General features: G+C 47.2%; 1 protein-coding gene across 1 annotated transcript in view; it reads right to left on the bottom strand.

Moving 5' to 3' along the window:
* The window catches only part of LRP6 (LDL receptor related protein 6), a 1,045,411-nt gene that overhangs the window by 635,591 nt on the left and 394,685 nt on the right, over positions 1-15,135 (bottom strand). The window contains exon 8 of the mRNA XM_086952928.1: positions 11,252-11,468. Within this exon, the coding sequence (XP_086809054.1) occupies positions 11,252-11,468 (217 nt within the window). The remainder of the gene's footprint in view (positions 1-11,251; positions 11,469-15,135) is intronic.

Raw genomic sequence — 15,135 nt, 5'->3', positions numbered from 1 at the left:
CCCAAGAGACACATTTTCACATCTCTTTCAAGCGTCACTCCCACCATTGCAGTTAACGTAGTGCCCATCCCAGCGCCGACCCTACTTCTCTCACCAACTACCGTCCTATTTCCCTCCTCCCATTTCTGGGTAAAGTCCAAGAGCGCCATGTCACTAAAGTCCTCAGTTCTTTTATAGAGGACAGCTGCTGCCTAGCGCCGTGTCAGACGGGCTTCCGCCCGCTACACTCTACCGAAAAAGTAGTCATCTCGGTCATGGACACGCTCAGAGAGGGGATGGATATCAACTTGCCCCAGGCCCTCGTTCTCCTGGACTTGTCCACCGCCTTCGACACGGTGGACCACACCATCCTCCTTACCCGTGTCAAGGCGGCGGGCATCGGGGGGGGGTCAGATTTGGCCTAGATCAATTCCTTTCTGAGGGATCGCACGCAGGCCGTCCATCTGGCCGACTTCGCTGCTCCCTCACGTAGGGTGCAGTGTGGCGTTCCCCAAGGTTCCTCTCTTTCCCCTCTTAATTAATTTATACATTTTACCCCTCATTTTTGCTTTACAGAAGATGGAGGTCACGGTATTCAATTATGCCGACGACCTCCAGCTCATTTTTAATCTCTCTGATACCCTACATTCCATTCACAACTTTCAATCTGTTATGGTTTTTATCAGGGATTGGATGAACTTCAACCACCTTAAACTCAACCCTGATAAAACTGAGCTGGTTCTCACTGGTGGCAACTCTAGTCCCTGGACTCCTGCTTTTTGGCCCCCTTCCCTTGGCCCTCCCCAATTACCTTCTACCTCAGTTAAAACACTAGGGATAACGCTCAACCAACACATCACTTTACACTCCCAGATTAGCACGGTGGTTTCGTCTGGTTTCTTCGCCCTACTCGAAAGATTTCACGGTTCTTTTCCTTTGCAGCTCTTAAACTTATCCTTATGGCCATGGTCCTCTCATGCCTGGACTATTGCAGCAGTCTGTACAATGGGGTTCCTGCCTATGCCCTTCGGCGTCTCCAATTGGTCCAAAACCAAGCCGCACGCTTAGCCTATGCTCTTCCCAAGTCACATCATGTCACCCCGCTACGGAGAGCCCTTCATCGGCCTCTCATTAGAGAACGCTCCCTTTTTAAGATGGGATGCATGACCTTCCAGGCCCTTGCCGGAACTGCCCCAGCTTTCATCAACTCTAGAATCAAGGCTTACATTCCCAGTAGACAATTGCGCTCTTCTTCCTTATCTATCCTTTCGGTCCCCCGGTTTAGAAAGATCAAATCCGGGGGTATGAAATTCTCTGTCCTGGCTCCCGCCTTCTGGAATTCCCTTCCTCTAGCCATCAGGTCAACAGTGACATATCCTGAGTTCCGAAGGGTGCTCAAAACTCATCTTTTCTCACAGGCTTTTTCACCCTAGCTCCCACTCTTTCTGTTCCCCAGGGTCTACTCCCCCAGCGCCAAGAAACCGCCTGTTAATCGTGCGCCTAATAAATACTTTTAAATTCAAATTCCCATCCCAGAAAGTTGCCACCTTGGGACACTCCCAGGCTAAATGCAGAAAATCGGCAGCATCCATACCACATCGCTTGCAGCATGATGAGTCCCGCAGACCATATCTGTGTAGTTGGACAGGCGTATAATACATCTGATGTATATATTTGTACTGAATAAATTTTAAATTCCCATTAATCACAAAGCTCCCAGTCATTCGAGAGCACTCCTCCCACTCCTCGTCTGTAAGTGGATGTGAAAGACACGCATCCCACTTAGCTTTGGAGGTAACCTGCGCAGCACCCTCATCCAGCTGAGAAGTATGATACAATCGTGAAACCAATTTCGCCTGGGTTTGTGTAGTGTACAGTAGCTGCAAGGCCCCCAACTCCAAGGGTTCCTCAGGAAAGCAGGGATACAAGCTGCAGAGAGCAGATCGGAGCAGAGCATAAATAAATGTGGACATTGCCTCATTCACCCCATCACTTATGAAGTCCCGCAAAGATATAAATGACCCCTGCACGGCTCTACGAGTGGGTGTGCGCACCTGCGTGGCTGTGAGTGGGCGTGCGCGCCTGCGAGGCTGTGAGTGGGCGTGCGCGCCTGCGAGGCTGTGAGTGGGCGTGCGCGCCTGCGTGGCTGTGAGTGGGCGTGCGCGCCTGCGTGGCTGTGAGTGGGCGTGCGCGCCTGCGTGGCTGTGAGTGGGCCTGCGCGCCTGCGTGGCTGTGAGTGGGCCTGCGCGCCTGCGTGGCTGTGAGTGGGCCTGCGCGCCTGCGTGGCTGTGAGTGGGCGTGCGCGCCTGCGAGTGGGCGTGCGGGCCTGCGAGTGGGCGTGCGGGCCTGCACGGCTCTGTGAGTGGGCGTGCGCGCCTGCGCGGCTCTGTGAGTGGGCGTGCGCGCCTGCGGAGCTCTGCGAGTGGGCGTGTGCGCCTGCGGAGCTCTGTGAGTGGGCGTGCGCGCCTGCGGAGCTCTGTGAGTGGGCGTGCGCGCCTGCGGAGCTCTGTGAGTGTGAGTGGGCGCCTGCGGAGCTCTGTGAGTGGGCGTGCGCGGCTCTGTGAGTGGGCGTGCGCGCCTGCACGGCTCTGTGAGTGGGCGTGCACGCCTGCACGGCTCTGTGAGTGGGCGTGCGCGCCTGCACGGCTCTGTGAGTGGGCGTGCGCGCCTGCACGGCTCTGTGAGTGGGCGTGCGCGCCTGCACGGCTCTGTGAGTGGGCGTGCGCGCCTGCACGGCTCTGTGAGTGGGCGTGCGCGCCTGCACGGCTCTGTGAGTGGGCGTGCGCGCCTGCACGGCTCTGTGAGTGGGCGTGCGTGCCTGCACGGCTCTGTGAGTGGGCGTGCGTGCCTGCACGGCTCTGAGTGGGCGTGTGTGCCTGCACGGCTCTGTGAGTGGGCGTGCGCACCTGCACGGCTCTGTGAGTGGGCGTGCGCGCCTGCACGGCTCTGTGAGTGGGCGTGGGCGCCTGCACGGCTCTGTGAGTGGCAAATCAAATCAAAAAATCTTTATTTAGATATGAAACAAATATCTTTAAAAGAGAATTACAGATTGTATTATTCATACATAATAAAACAATGCAAACAGTTAATTGTTAAAACCGTTTCCCAAGCTGTGAGTGCATACGTAAAACAACCCTTACCCGCAGCCTACTATTTAAACTGTTCTCATCGCTGGCTGCCTAATGGATTTTTTTTTTTTTTTTTAAAGGCGTTGATTAATTTAAAACAGATGGGGGTAGAGCAGTAGCAAGGCTTTTTTGTTTAAAATTACGATAAGCATTCTGAATCAGGTTTGTCAGCCCTCTATTTAAGTCAGTGTTATCCGGGCTCAATGCAGCAATAATAGCTTGCCTACAGGTCCGAGCCCCCAGCCGATTCCATCCCCCCTCAGCTTGTGCCTGCGTTGGGGGTCGAAAGCGGGGCAAATATAGACCACATGCAGTAGCGTTTCTGCTGCTTTGCCGCACCCTCTGCCGGTTGTATCCTCTTCCACACGGCGCCAGGTGGGAAGGTTTTGCAGGAATCGCCAATCACCCATTCTAATGCTTATGAAGCTGCGTTTTAAGTACAATGGAAAAGGACTTGAGAGGTAAGTGGAGGGGGCTAGCTGATTGTAGGAATTAATAACTGCCCACGCGTGGCTTCATTTTGAGAACAGTGCTTTGTCTGTAATGAGTGATAGCGATCTTAATGTTTTTTTAATTGCAAGATTAAATGCAGACTGACCAGGTTTAAGGGCCCAGAGGCCGTCTGCTGAAATTTGTTCGATATAGTCCTTAAAGAGTCGGCCAAAGGTCCCTCCTTGGGTTTTTCTCCCTTATTTCTTGCCAAACTAGAGACTCTAATGTACCTGGGTTTGATTGTCGTAATTTATGGCAAAGATTAAGGAATACCCCGATACAGGAAACATCGTAGTTCAATAACCCCAACTCTAGTCTAATCTGTGGGGGGATGCAGAATGTGGCAACTGGCAAACCTTTTCATAAATTTTTATCGTATGTCAATTCAGAGCAGTGTTTAATTTCCCATTAAAAATCCCTATTCCATACGACAAGGTGAGGCCAATTTTCGCTTTCAGGACTTCCAAGAGAGGGGTCAGGGTGGGGCCTGAAAGATTTTTAGCAAGCTTGGTCAATGACACCACGAGAATTGTTGCTTTAACAGCAATCTCTTTGTGCTGCTTTGTAAGGTTGCCCCTGGAGGCCAAATGGACCCCCGGGTATTTGTACGAGTGACCTATGGCGAGGCTGTTGTTAAAAGACCATCCGCCCCCGGCATACCGCTTTTCCCCAAATACGACAACCTGGATCTTCTTCAGATTGACTTCTAATTGATTTTTAATCGTGTATTGTAGCAGTGTGTCAAGAAGCCTTTGCAACCCCACAGTTTTGAGGCTAAACAGAGCCAGATCATCGGCATATAAAAGGTTACTTAATGCCGTACCTCCTACCTTTGGTGGGTGGCTGTTTACGCCATCCAGGGCACTGGATAAGTCAGCAATGAACAGGTTGAATAAGAGAGGGGCCAGAACGCATCCCTGCTTAACCCGTCTTGTAGAGATTTTTCGCGAGAGATGCGTGCCGGACCCCAACTTTACTCGAACCCAAGTGCGGGAGTGCAGTTGAATAATTGCATTCAATAAATTGTTAGGGATTCCCCACTTCCTCAGCTTTTCCCATAGAGCCTCCCTAGGGACCCTATTGAATGCGGCTTTGAAGTCAACAAAGCAACAGAACACAAACCTGGATGTTAAAAGGGCTTTGTCGACAATAGATGACACCACTAATAGGTTGGTCATGGTCCCTGAATTAGCGGTGAACCCAGTTTGGTTCATTGGCACCCTATTGAAATCATTTGCCAAATGCCTCAGGTCCTCCAGAAGGAGCCCTGCATAATGTTTCGCCTCGATATCCAACAGGGCTACAAGTCTGTAGATGTTGGGGACAGCTCGCGAACCTGATTTATAAATCGGATGAATAATTACACCCCACCACGAGTCTGGGATTGTTGCAGTTCTCAATGCATAATTAAAAAGATTAGTTAACAATCCAGACCAAAAAGTTATATCTGATTTGAACAAGTTTTGTGGCAGGCCATTAGGGCCAGGTGCTCCATCTTGTCTAGCCTAGATTATCGCAGTAATTGTCCTGTCTACATACACCAGGTGTGGGTCGTCCGACCGGTGTGTTGGATCGATAGAAATGCCCCCTTTACGGCCCTGCACGGCTTTGTGAGTGGGCGTGCGCGCCTGCACGGCTCTGTGAGTGGGCGTGCGCGCCTGCACGGCTCTGTGAGTGGGCGTGCCCGCCTGCACGGCTCTGTGAGTGGGCGTGCCCGCCTGCACGGCTCTGTGAGTGGGCGTGCCCGCCTGCACGGCTCTGTGAGTGGGCGTGCCCGCCTGCACGGCTCTGTGAGTGGGCGTGCGCGCCTGCACGGCTCTGTGAGTGGGCGTGCGCGCCTGCACGGCTCTGTGAGTGGGCGTGCGCGCCTGCACGGCTCTGTGAGTGGGTGTGCGCGCCTGCACGGCTCTGTGAGTGGGTGTGCGCGCCTGCACAGCCCTGTGAGTGGGTGTGCGTGCCTGCACAGCCCTGTGAGTGGGTGTGCGCGCCTGCACAGCCCTGCGAGTGGGTGTGCGCGCCTGCACAGCTCTGCGAGTGGGTGTGCGCGCCTGCACAGCTCTGTGAGTGCGTGTGCGCGCCTGTACAGCTCTGCGAGTGCGTGTGCGCGCCTGCACAGCTCTGTGAGTGGGTGTGCGCGCCTGCACAGCTCTGTGAGTGGGTGTGCACGCCTGCACAGCTCTGTGAGTGGGCATGTGAGTACCTGCGTAGGTCTGTGAGTTGGTGGGCGTGTGATTGCCTGTGTGGGTGTGTGACTGCCTGTGTGGGTGTGTGACTGCCTGTGTGGGTCTGTGAATGTCTGTATGGGTGTGTGAGTACCTGCACAGGTCTGTGATTGCCTGTGTAGGTCAGGGAGTGAGTATCAGTGCCTGCATGAGCATGTGAGATAGTATGTGAGTGTCTGTGTGGGTCTGTGAGTGGGTGTATGAGAGCCTGTGGGGGTCTGTGGGTGGGTGAGCCAGAGACACACTGAATCTGCTCACCTCAAATATCTTTTTCTAGCAAAGTTTTTAATTTGTTTGGCACGCTAGGCTTTAAAGGGTATTGTTTTTACTTATACTGGGTACTCCGTTGTGTCTGGGTCAAGCTATACCTCTCGGAATAGCTGTAATGAGTTAAACATGTTTTTGCAGGCTGCCTAGGCCTAATGGGGCCTAAAATGACATCGGTAAGGACAATAGGCCATTCTGCATTGATAATCCGTCTGATTCCGCGTTCTTGTGAGCAATAGGTCGTAATCAGACGGACAGAACCAATAATATTTGGGTCAGTGGTTATCTGTATTTTGGGTTCTAACAGCTCATTTCTCGACTGACTTGAAACTTTTGAGAGAGCACGGTTAAGTAATTCAATTTTATAGCCGCGCTGGAGAAACCTTTGGACAGATTCTGCAAGGCATTGGTTGGTAATGGTAATATCGCTACAGATTCTCTTTATGCGAATAAATTCGCCATATGGTATACTATTTATAGTATGGACGGGATGCGAGCTGCGGGCATGAAGGATGGAGTTTCCCGACGTAGATTTTCTGTGGAGCTTTGTGTGTAATTTCCCCTGTGCTATGTACATTTAGACATCTAGGAACTCGGCAGAGTCAAGTGTATGTATATAGATATATATATTAATTATTCCAACACGTTTCCGTTTCCAGAAAAAACGTACCCGCACATCAGAGGTTGCTGGTGCAAAAGAGTGAAGTTTCCTGCTATTAAACTTCACTCTTTTTCACCAGCAACCTCTGATGGCAGAGTACGTTTTTTCTGGAAACAGAAACGTGGTGGAATAATTTTAGGGCTACCGGTGGCCCCAACCTGGACCGCCCACGAGCTGGCCTATTCTCATACCGGAGCTGCTGATTATATATATATATATATATATATATATATATATATATATATATATATATATATATATATATATATATATATATATATATATATATATATATATAACGCTCACAAATCCTTATCCACTAGAGAAAGGAAGACAGCACTCCGGCAGTGACAGGATACCGCTTTTAATCAGCAAACAAACGTTTCGGCGATAGCCTTCCTCAGTGTTTCTTACCGGTACCTTGCAGTTCCGGTTTAAATGCAAGTGTGCTAGCAGTGATAAACAACAACAAGGGACTAGCCCTTCCGACACCACAGTGGGCGCCATCTTGGAATGTGTTGAATACCTCCGAAAATCGGAGTATTCGCAAGACGGAAGGGTCTCAAAACAATAGAGCCGTGGATCGGCTTATGTCCCTTTCACAGTTGAGTACCATCTAGTAAACACAGATAATATAGCATATGGAACTGCATATAGGTGTTCAGCACATTTCATATCATTATACAAATTCATTTTTTCCTAAAATTGCTAAATTGCAAATAATTGCAAATGATGAAATGTCCATCATAAAGCGAAGGCTACCATGCCACTGACACTGCAAAAAGAGAAACACAAGTTCTGAAGGACAATCAAAAAATATATAGAAAACACATTAATGCTCATGTTTAAACTTCATCAATAGAGCTAGAGAAATAATAATTATTCTTAAACAAAATTGATATATCAATTCATCAGATAAACTGTAGTCATACTCAATGAGGGACGATCTATTCATATAGCAAAGAATAATACAAATCACAGGGTCACATCTTGATAAAGGGCAAAGATATAGGTTATTATTGATTATATAATAGACTCCCTGCGTGATATAGCCAGTGTGTAGGCAACACAGAAAACTCAACTTGCCTAATTCAGTACACTAGAGATGTTGTAGTTGTTAATCATTATTTTCCAAGGTGTACTGCCATTTCCTCCCCGCTATTCATGCCTTTTGGGTACTTGGTGGACAGATCAATGATGTACCTTGATTCAAGGCGTCGCAGCCTTCTAAGTCTGTCTCCACCCCGTGGGCTGTGCGGAACATGGTCTATCACAAAGAATTGCAATTTTTTTCTATCTTTGTTGTGGTGTTCCGCAAAATGTCGGGCCATTGGGTACGAGGGGTCTACTTTGTCAATTGCCATTAGATGCTCCAGCACTCTCAATTTTAATTGGTTAATGGTGCTCCAGATGTAGCATAAGCCACACGGGCATATGAGGCAGTACACGGCATAGGTGGTACTGCACGTGATAAATTTGTGAATTTTATTAGTCCTGCCTGCATCCGGGATATCATAATGGAGCACCCTACGGCTGTTGGCACACGCTTTGCATTTGCCACAAGGATAGAACCCACTCATGACCCTCAAGGTGTTAATTTGGGCAGTAGGCATTTCCAGATGGCTATGTACCAACATATACCCCATGGACCTCGCCTTGCTAAAGGTCACTAGTGGGTGTGGTGGAAGGTCTTCTTTCAACACCTCATCGGTTAGCAAGATGTGCCAATTTTTGCGCATCATTGCTCGAAGTTTGTCAGCACCCGTGGAATAAGGTGCAATCATCCTAAAGGTATCCTTTTTAGAGATGTTTGATTCCTTGGGTTTAACTTTGAGCAGATCGTGCCTAGGGATCTTCCTGACTTTTTTGAGAGTGCTCTGTAAAAGTGGCTCGTCATATCCCCTTAGACGGAAGCGTGCTAGGCAATCGGAGGCAGCCGCCTCGAATTCCCGGTCTTGGGTGCTATTCCTTTTTAGTCTCAAGAGTTCCCCATAGGGGATACTCTTGATACGTTTTGGTGGATGTCCACTTTTAGCAAAGAGGATTGAATTACCCGCTGTTTCCTTGCGGTACAGCGAGGTGTGGACATGGCCATTTTCAACATACACCCGAAGATCCAAGTAGTTGGCTGCCACCCCACTAATTGTACCAGATAGGTGTATGTTGTCGATGTTATTATTAAGAGATCTGATGTAATTCTCTGCCGTGTCTCTGGTACCTTACCACACGATGAATAAATCATCAATGTAGCGGTACCAATGTACCACCCTTCCGCTCTCCTGGCCTTCCTTCCAGCTCCTGGGCACCCGCTCCTCCCACCAGCCGACGAACAAGTTCGCATAGCTGGGAGCGAAGCAGGTGCCCATCGCCGTACCAGAGATCTGTCTATAGAATCTATCCTCAAACAAGAAAATGTTATGAGTTAGGCAAAACTGCACAAATTCTATCAACATGATGTTATGATGTGCAAAACGTATTTGGCGTCTGCCTAGATAGTATTCAAAAGTGGCCAGTCCGTGGGTATGATCGATGATCGTGTAAAGGCTGGTGATGTCCATCACCAGAAATAGATAGTCCGATTCCCACTTCATCATAGCCACTTTGCTCAAAAAGTCTTTAGTATCTTGGATGTAAGACTTCAATTCTAAGACCAGTGGAAATTGTGTAATTGTCCACAAATTTAGACATATTTTCAGTTAATCCATTGATGGAAGCTACAATAGGACGGCCCGGGGGAGAGGTATTGTTTTTATGTAGCTTGGGCAGATGATAGAAGGTTGGTATCATGGGATTATTGCTGCGCAAGAAGATGTGTTCGTCCTTACCCAGCATGGAAAGGTTATACCATTTTAGAACCAAATCATCATATTCTCTGATGCTCACTTCATATGCACTCCTGGTGGTGATGGAATAGTACTTTGTATCGGAGAGTTGCCTCATTGCTTCCTCGCGATAGTAGTCTCTTGTCATCAGTACAACATTCCCCCCTTTGTCCGAGGGTTTTATGATGATTTTCTTATTGTTCATTAGATCTTTCAGTGCTCTTTCTTGTGGTTCTGTGAGGTTATATGATTTTATTTTGGTATCCTTCCTCTGCTTAACCAGTTCCATAGTTATGGCCTCTGAGAAAGCATCAATAGCATCCCATGGTGACTGGGGAACAAATGTGGAGAGGTTTAAAATGACTCATCTTGTTCTTGTTCAATCCCCTGTAATTCTGCCCTTTGTACCATGTCCATTCCCGTGACAGCTACATCATCTGTCTCAGTTCTTAGAGCTTCCATAGCTTCAATGCAAGGCATATCATTGCCTATCAGAACATCGGTGGCTGTTAGTCTTGTTCCTTGTTTAGATGTTGCCTTAGTATGTGGTCTCAGTTTAAAGTGTTTATGCAGTTTCAGTCTCCTGGTGAACCGAAAGACATCAATTTTCGTTTGCGTATATTCCAGGTTGGTGTTAGGACATATATATACATATATACACATATACATACACACACATACATACATACACACGCGTTAAGCTAATGTATATTTTGTACAGCCAATTTAAAATGTATAACTTATTTTTTTACATTTAAGGATTTATTCATTTGCTATTAATATAATTTCTATTTTATATTCAATAATTTAAAAATGTTTATTTTAGTTTTGAACTAGGTTTAATTTCTATATTAACACATCTATATAAATATATATACATATTTAGAAATACAAGTGTTTTAATGAGGTAAATCACAACAATGAACTGATCACCATTTAAAAAAAATATATTTTCTCTTTTGTTTTGGGGGCAACCCGTCTTCACCGCCCCCCCCCCTCTTTTGGGGGGTCAAAGCCTACCAGACAGCGCAGCTCTCTGGTTTGCACAGACTTCTTGAGGACATTCTGAAAGCTTCCCTCGGAATGCATTCCACTCATTGCTTTCCATTGGCTTTGTAGTTGTAACACATGTGCTTGCTTTCTATTTGCCGGCTTTGTTTATTTCAGGCTGTCCACCATTTCTTTGTCTCTCCCGGGGCTCACCACCTATTTACTCTATTCTTCCACGAGTGCTCGCTTTCTGTAAGCAGGCCTTCAAATTTTGTTCTTTTCACATTTGCTGTGCATTCGAAGAACGAGCTCAAATGTCAGGCTCTGTCTTCCGAGGGAGATTGGTGTTTAGGTTCTTTCTCTGGCTTCAAAGTGAGACAATTCATCAAACAATCTGGGGTGTTAAAGAAAAATTCTTTTCTAGCACACAAAACTTAAATGTCAGTAAAATAACTGCAGGTGTTTCAGAATATATCAGAATTAGTATATCATACATAAAGCACATTTGGACATTCTATGCCACCAGGTTTTAGCCATAATGGACAGCAGCCATGCTGGTGTACAACATGGCTAAAAAACATTGGTAAATCCTTTAGCTCTAGCCCAAGGGAGACCTATAGGTCGACATACCACATTATGCTGGCAGGACTAAGAACTAAGAGCTGGAATTGATATATCTTATTTTCTTACCCATGATCTGGTGTACGCTGGTTGCCTTTAGCCCCATGAGGTCTGGCAGCTGGTCTATAATGACCTCTCGCTCCGCAGTGCGCTTGTGCACTCTTTCGATGCTCCTTCTCTGCCAGTCTGTCCAATAGATGTAATCTCCTAGCAGAGTGAAACCAAAGATATGGGGCAACTTATCTTCCACCAAAACCCTTCGTCCTGTGCCCTCAGTAGTCATAACCTTTAGAGGGAGACACAAAGAGAAACAGGCTATCTTATTGAAATAAAAATGTCATGTTGTACCTCACTGAGCTTACTGAGTAGTAGCATAAATTGCTGTACTATTAGAAAGAGTTGAAACATTTACGTAAAATCGGTAAAAAACAAGAGCATCAAATGGTCAGGTTTCAAACAATACCAGTGTATGGCACACAAATGTTTTAAGAAGACCATCACCATTATAATATAGTATAAAAGGAGTGTCAATGTCATGTATGCCTTAAGCTATGCTCCTCAGCAACTATAGATTATGCGGCGGCTCAAAGTGATTTATTTTCTTTAATCAACTAGTAGGAAAGTTCATTTTATGGAAAGGGAACTTCAGAGAATTTGAACTGCGACTAGTACATAAGGTTATTTTAAATCCAAACCAAAAACGAATAGTTTCTTACCTGTCGGTGTAGTTTTGCAGCTTGAAAATCTTTCAGGATTCACTATGCTGTGCATTACTCCGCGGTCTAGTGGTTGGGTCCGGAATTGTAGTCTTTTATTTGTTTTTTTGTAGCCCAGGTGGGCGTCAACGTCCCACCTTCTGGTGTCCTTCCGGTGACGTCGGCATGCTTCCTGCAGAAGCTCCCACCCTTGGGCGCCATCTTCGGATTCCTTTTTTGCCCGTTTGTGTTCTGTTTCAGAATAGTATGGCAATGTTTCAATATTTCGTTTCACCGCTTTTTCCTTCAAAAGTCTGTTTAAGACTTTTTCCCCGTTTTTACCACCTCTTTCTCCAGTCTCATCTTTCTGGAATCCAGAAAGATCTTCAAGCTGCAAAACTACATCGACAGGTAAGAAACTATTTGTTTTGCAGCGTGAATCTTTCTGGATTCACTATGCTGTGCATAGACATTGTAGCGGTTTGTTATCATTGTGGCTCCTGGGTGGAAGATGAGCCTTGATTTTTGAATATTTGTTGAAGCACCTTCTGTCCTACTTGTGCTGCTTTGTTCATTTGTATGTCCACACAGTAGTGTTTTGTGAACATGTGCACTGAGGCCCATATTGCCGCCAGACATATGTCCTGAATGGGAGTGTTAGCCAGGAAGGCTATTGTTGCTCCCTTTTTCCTGGTCGAATGGGCCCCCGGCCCCTCTGCTAGTTCTTGCCCAGCTTGTTTGTGGCAGAATTGTATTGCTTGTGCGATCCATCGTGCAATCGTACCCTTGGTAACAACTTTTCCCATGAAACGGTCTGCGAATGACAAAAAATAGTTTTGTTTTTCTGTGATTTTTAGTTCTTTCTATGTAATGCATGACTGCATGTCTGGCGTCCAGAGTGTTCAGTGCCCTTTCTGTGTTTGTCGTTGGTTTCTGTAAGAAACTAGGTATTTGAATAGTTTGGTTGATGTGGAACTTAGACTCCACCTTTGGCATAACGAGTGGGTCCGTTCTCATCACCACCCTATCGTTGTGAATTTGTATGTAGGGTTCTTGTAGCGTTAACACCTGTAGCTCGCTCACCCTGCGTAGCGAGGTGATTGCCACCAGGAAAGCTGTTTTCAAAGTTAGCATTTGTAGGGAGGCCTTATGGATCGGTTCAAAGGGCGCTTTCATGAGTTCCGTCAGTACTAGGTTGAGGTTCCACACGGGTGCTGGTAACCTCTTTGATGGTGCGATCCTCTTTGCACCTTCCAAGAATCTTTTTACAATCTGTGAAGTAAAAAAGCTTTTGCCTGTCTCTCCTCTAGTGTAAGCTGCCAGGTGTAACCTTAGCGAGGATGAAATGAAAAGAAAATGTGTTTTGTAGAGCGCAAATAGCTAACCAGAGGCGTCCAAGCGCTATGATTGACAGCGGGGCAATTATCAGAAACAGATGGAAATGAATCTATTTATTAAACAAAAAAAAGTTTTCAGGTGCTTCCTAAAAGAGGTGAGATCTGAATTGGACCTTAGATACAGGGGTATGCTATTCCATAGCCTAGCAGCATTCCGGGAGAAAGAACGACCTCCCGATCTAGACCGTTTAACCTTTGGCACGACAGCACGAAAAGCATTGGTAGACCGTATATGTCTGCTAGGGAGGTAAGGGGTAATTAAGGAGCGACTAATCGCTGGACCAGTTCCCCAGAATGACTGATGGGCAACACAAAGGGATTTAAAACTGATCCTTTCCCTAACAGGGAGCCAGTGTAGTTTTACCAATCTGGATTTAACAGAAGTCCTACGGGGAATTTGAAGCAGAGTCCGGGCCGCAGGAGGATGAGCTCAGATTAGCCTCAAGCAGTTGCGTGAGGTATTTTATCACTGTTGAGTCTCTTGTCATCTTGTTGTGCAGTTTTTACTTTCTGCACCATAGTGTGAACCTCTTCCATTTGGCCACGAAGCACTTCCGCGTGCTAGGTCTTCTTGTCTCTCGAAGTACCTTCAGGGTGCTCTCTGGTAATTTAAGGTGTGCGAACTCTATGTCCTCAGGAGCAAGGCTGAGGCTTTCCGGCTCTGGATGCAGCACCTCTCCGTTTTGCATGGAGAGTAGGTCTTTCCTTCTCCCAAATCTGTGTGGTGCACTCTGTGTAATCTCCATAATCTGGGAGTACCAGGTCTGTCTGGCCCACTGTGGTGCCACCAGTATCAGGGTCATGTTGCTCGTCCTGCACTTGCTGAGTACCTTGTGTATCAGGGGGATCGGTGGAAAAGCGTAAGCAAATATCTTTGACCAGCTTATCCATAGGGCATTCCCCAGTGACCCTTCCCCTGGTTGCCTGGATGTGAAGTGCTGGCATTTTGCATTCTGGCGTGTTGCAAATAGGTCTATCGATGGTGTTCCCCACCTGTCGAACAGACTCTGTCTTTTGGGCATTGAGCTCCCATTCGTGTGAAGCCAATGTCTGTCTGCTGAGCCAGTCCGCTTCCACGTTGTCCTTCCCTGGCAGATGAATCGCCAGTAGATCTATTTTTAGTGGGATGGCCCATCTCCATATTTCCTGCGCTAGTTCTGACAGCGGGCTGATTGTGTTCCCTCATGGAACACAATCGCTGTGGAGAACATCGCAGTTGTGTGGTCAGTCTGGATCAACAATGTTTGGTTGTACAGCTTCGTCTGGAATGCCTTTAGTGCGAGGAAAACGGTCTTTAGTTCCAGGTAATTGATGTGTTTGACCGCATCCGCTGGTGTCCACAGACCTCACCCTGAGTTTATTCATGTGTGCTCCCCATCCCTTCTGGGATGAGTCTGTGGTGATGGTCAGAGTTGGTGTTGGTGGTGTTAAAGGCTTCCTTTTTGTTATGTTTCCTTTGTTCCACCATGATATCTCCTCGTGCACTGCGTGCGTTACAACCACTAGGTCCTCCCAACAACCTGTAGCTTGTAACCATTGGTCCTGTAGTCATTCCTGGAGTGGCCTCATGTGGAGTCGTACATTTGGCACTATGTGTATGCATGAGGCCATCATGGCCATCATCTTCCTCGCCGTCCTCACTGTCGGAGCACGCAACTTCTGGCAGAGATGTGCCTTCAACAGTGCCAGCCTTCTCTTCTCGCTGGGTAACACCTTCTCCTGTACGGTGTTGATCTGCGCACCCAGGAAAATTTTTGCTTGTTCTGGGTTCATTGAGGATTTTCCCCAGTGGATGGAGAAACCCAGGGCCATCAGTGTGTCTGTCACTCGCTGTGCGTGCAGTTTGCATGTCTTGTATGAC

This window comes from Lissotriton vulgaris, chromosome 1_2 (genome assembly GCF_964263255.1).
Source record: "Lissotriton vulgaris chromosome 1_2, aLisVul1.2, whole genome shotgun sequence".
Taxonomy (NCBI): Eukaryota; Metazoa; Chordata; class Amphibia; order Caudata; family Salamandridae; genus Lissotriton; species Lissotriton vulgaris.
Note: the sequence above shows the minus strand (reverse complement) of the source record. Positions and strands in the feature narration are given on the sequence as shown.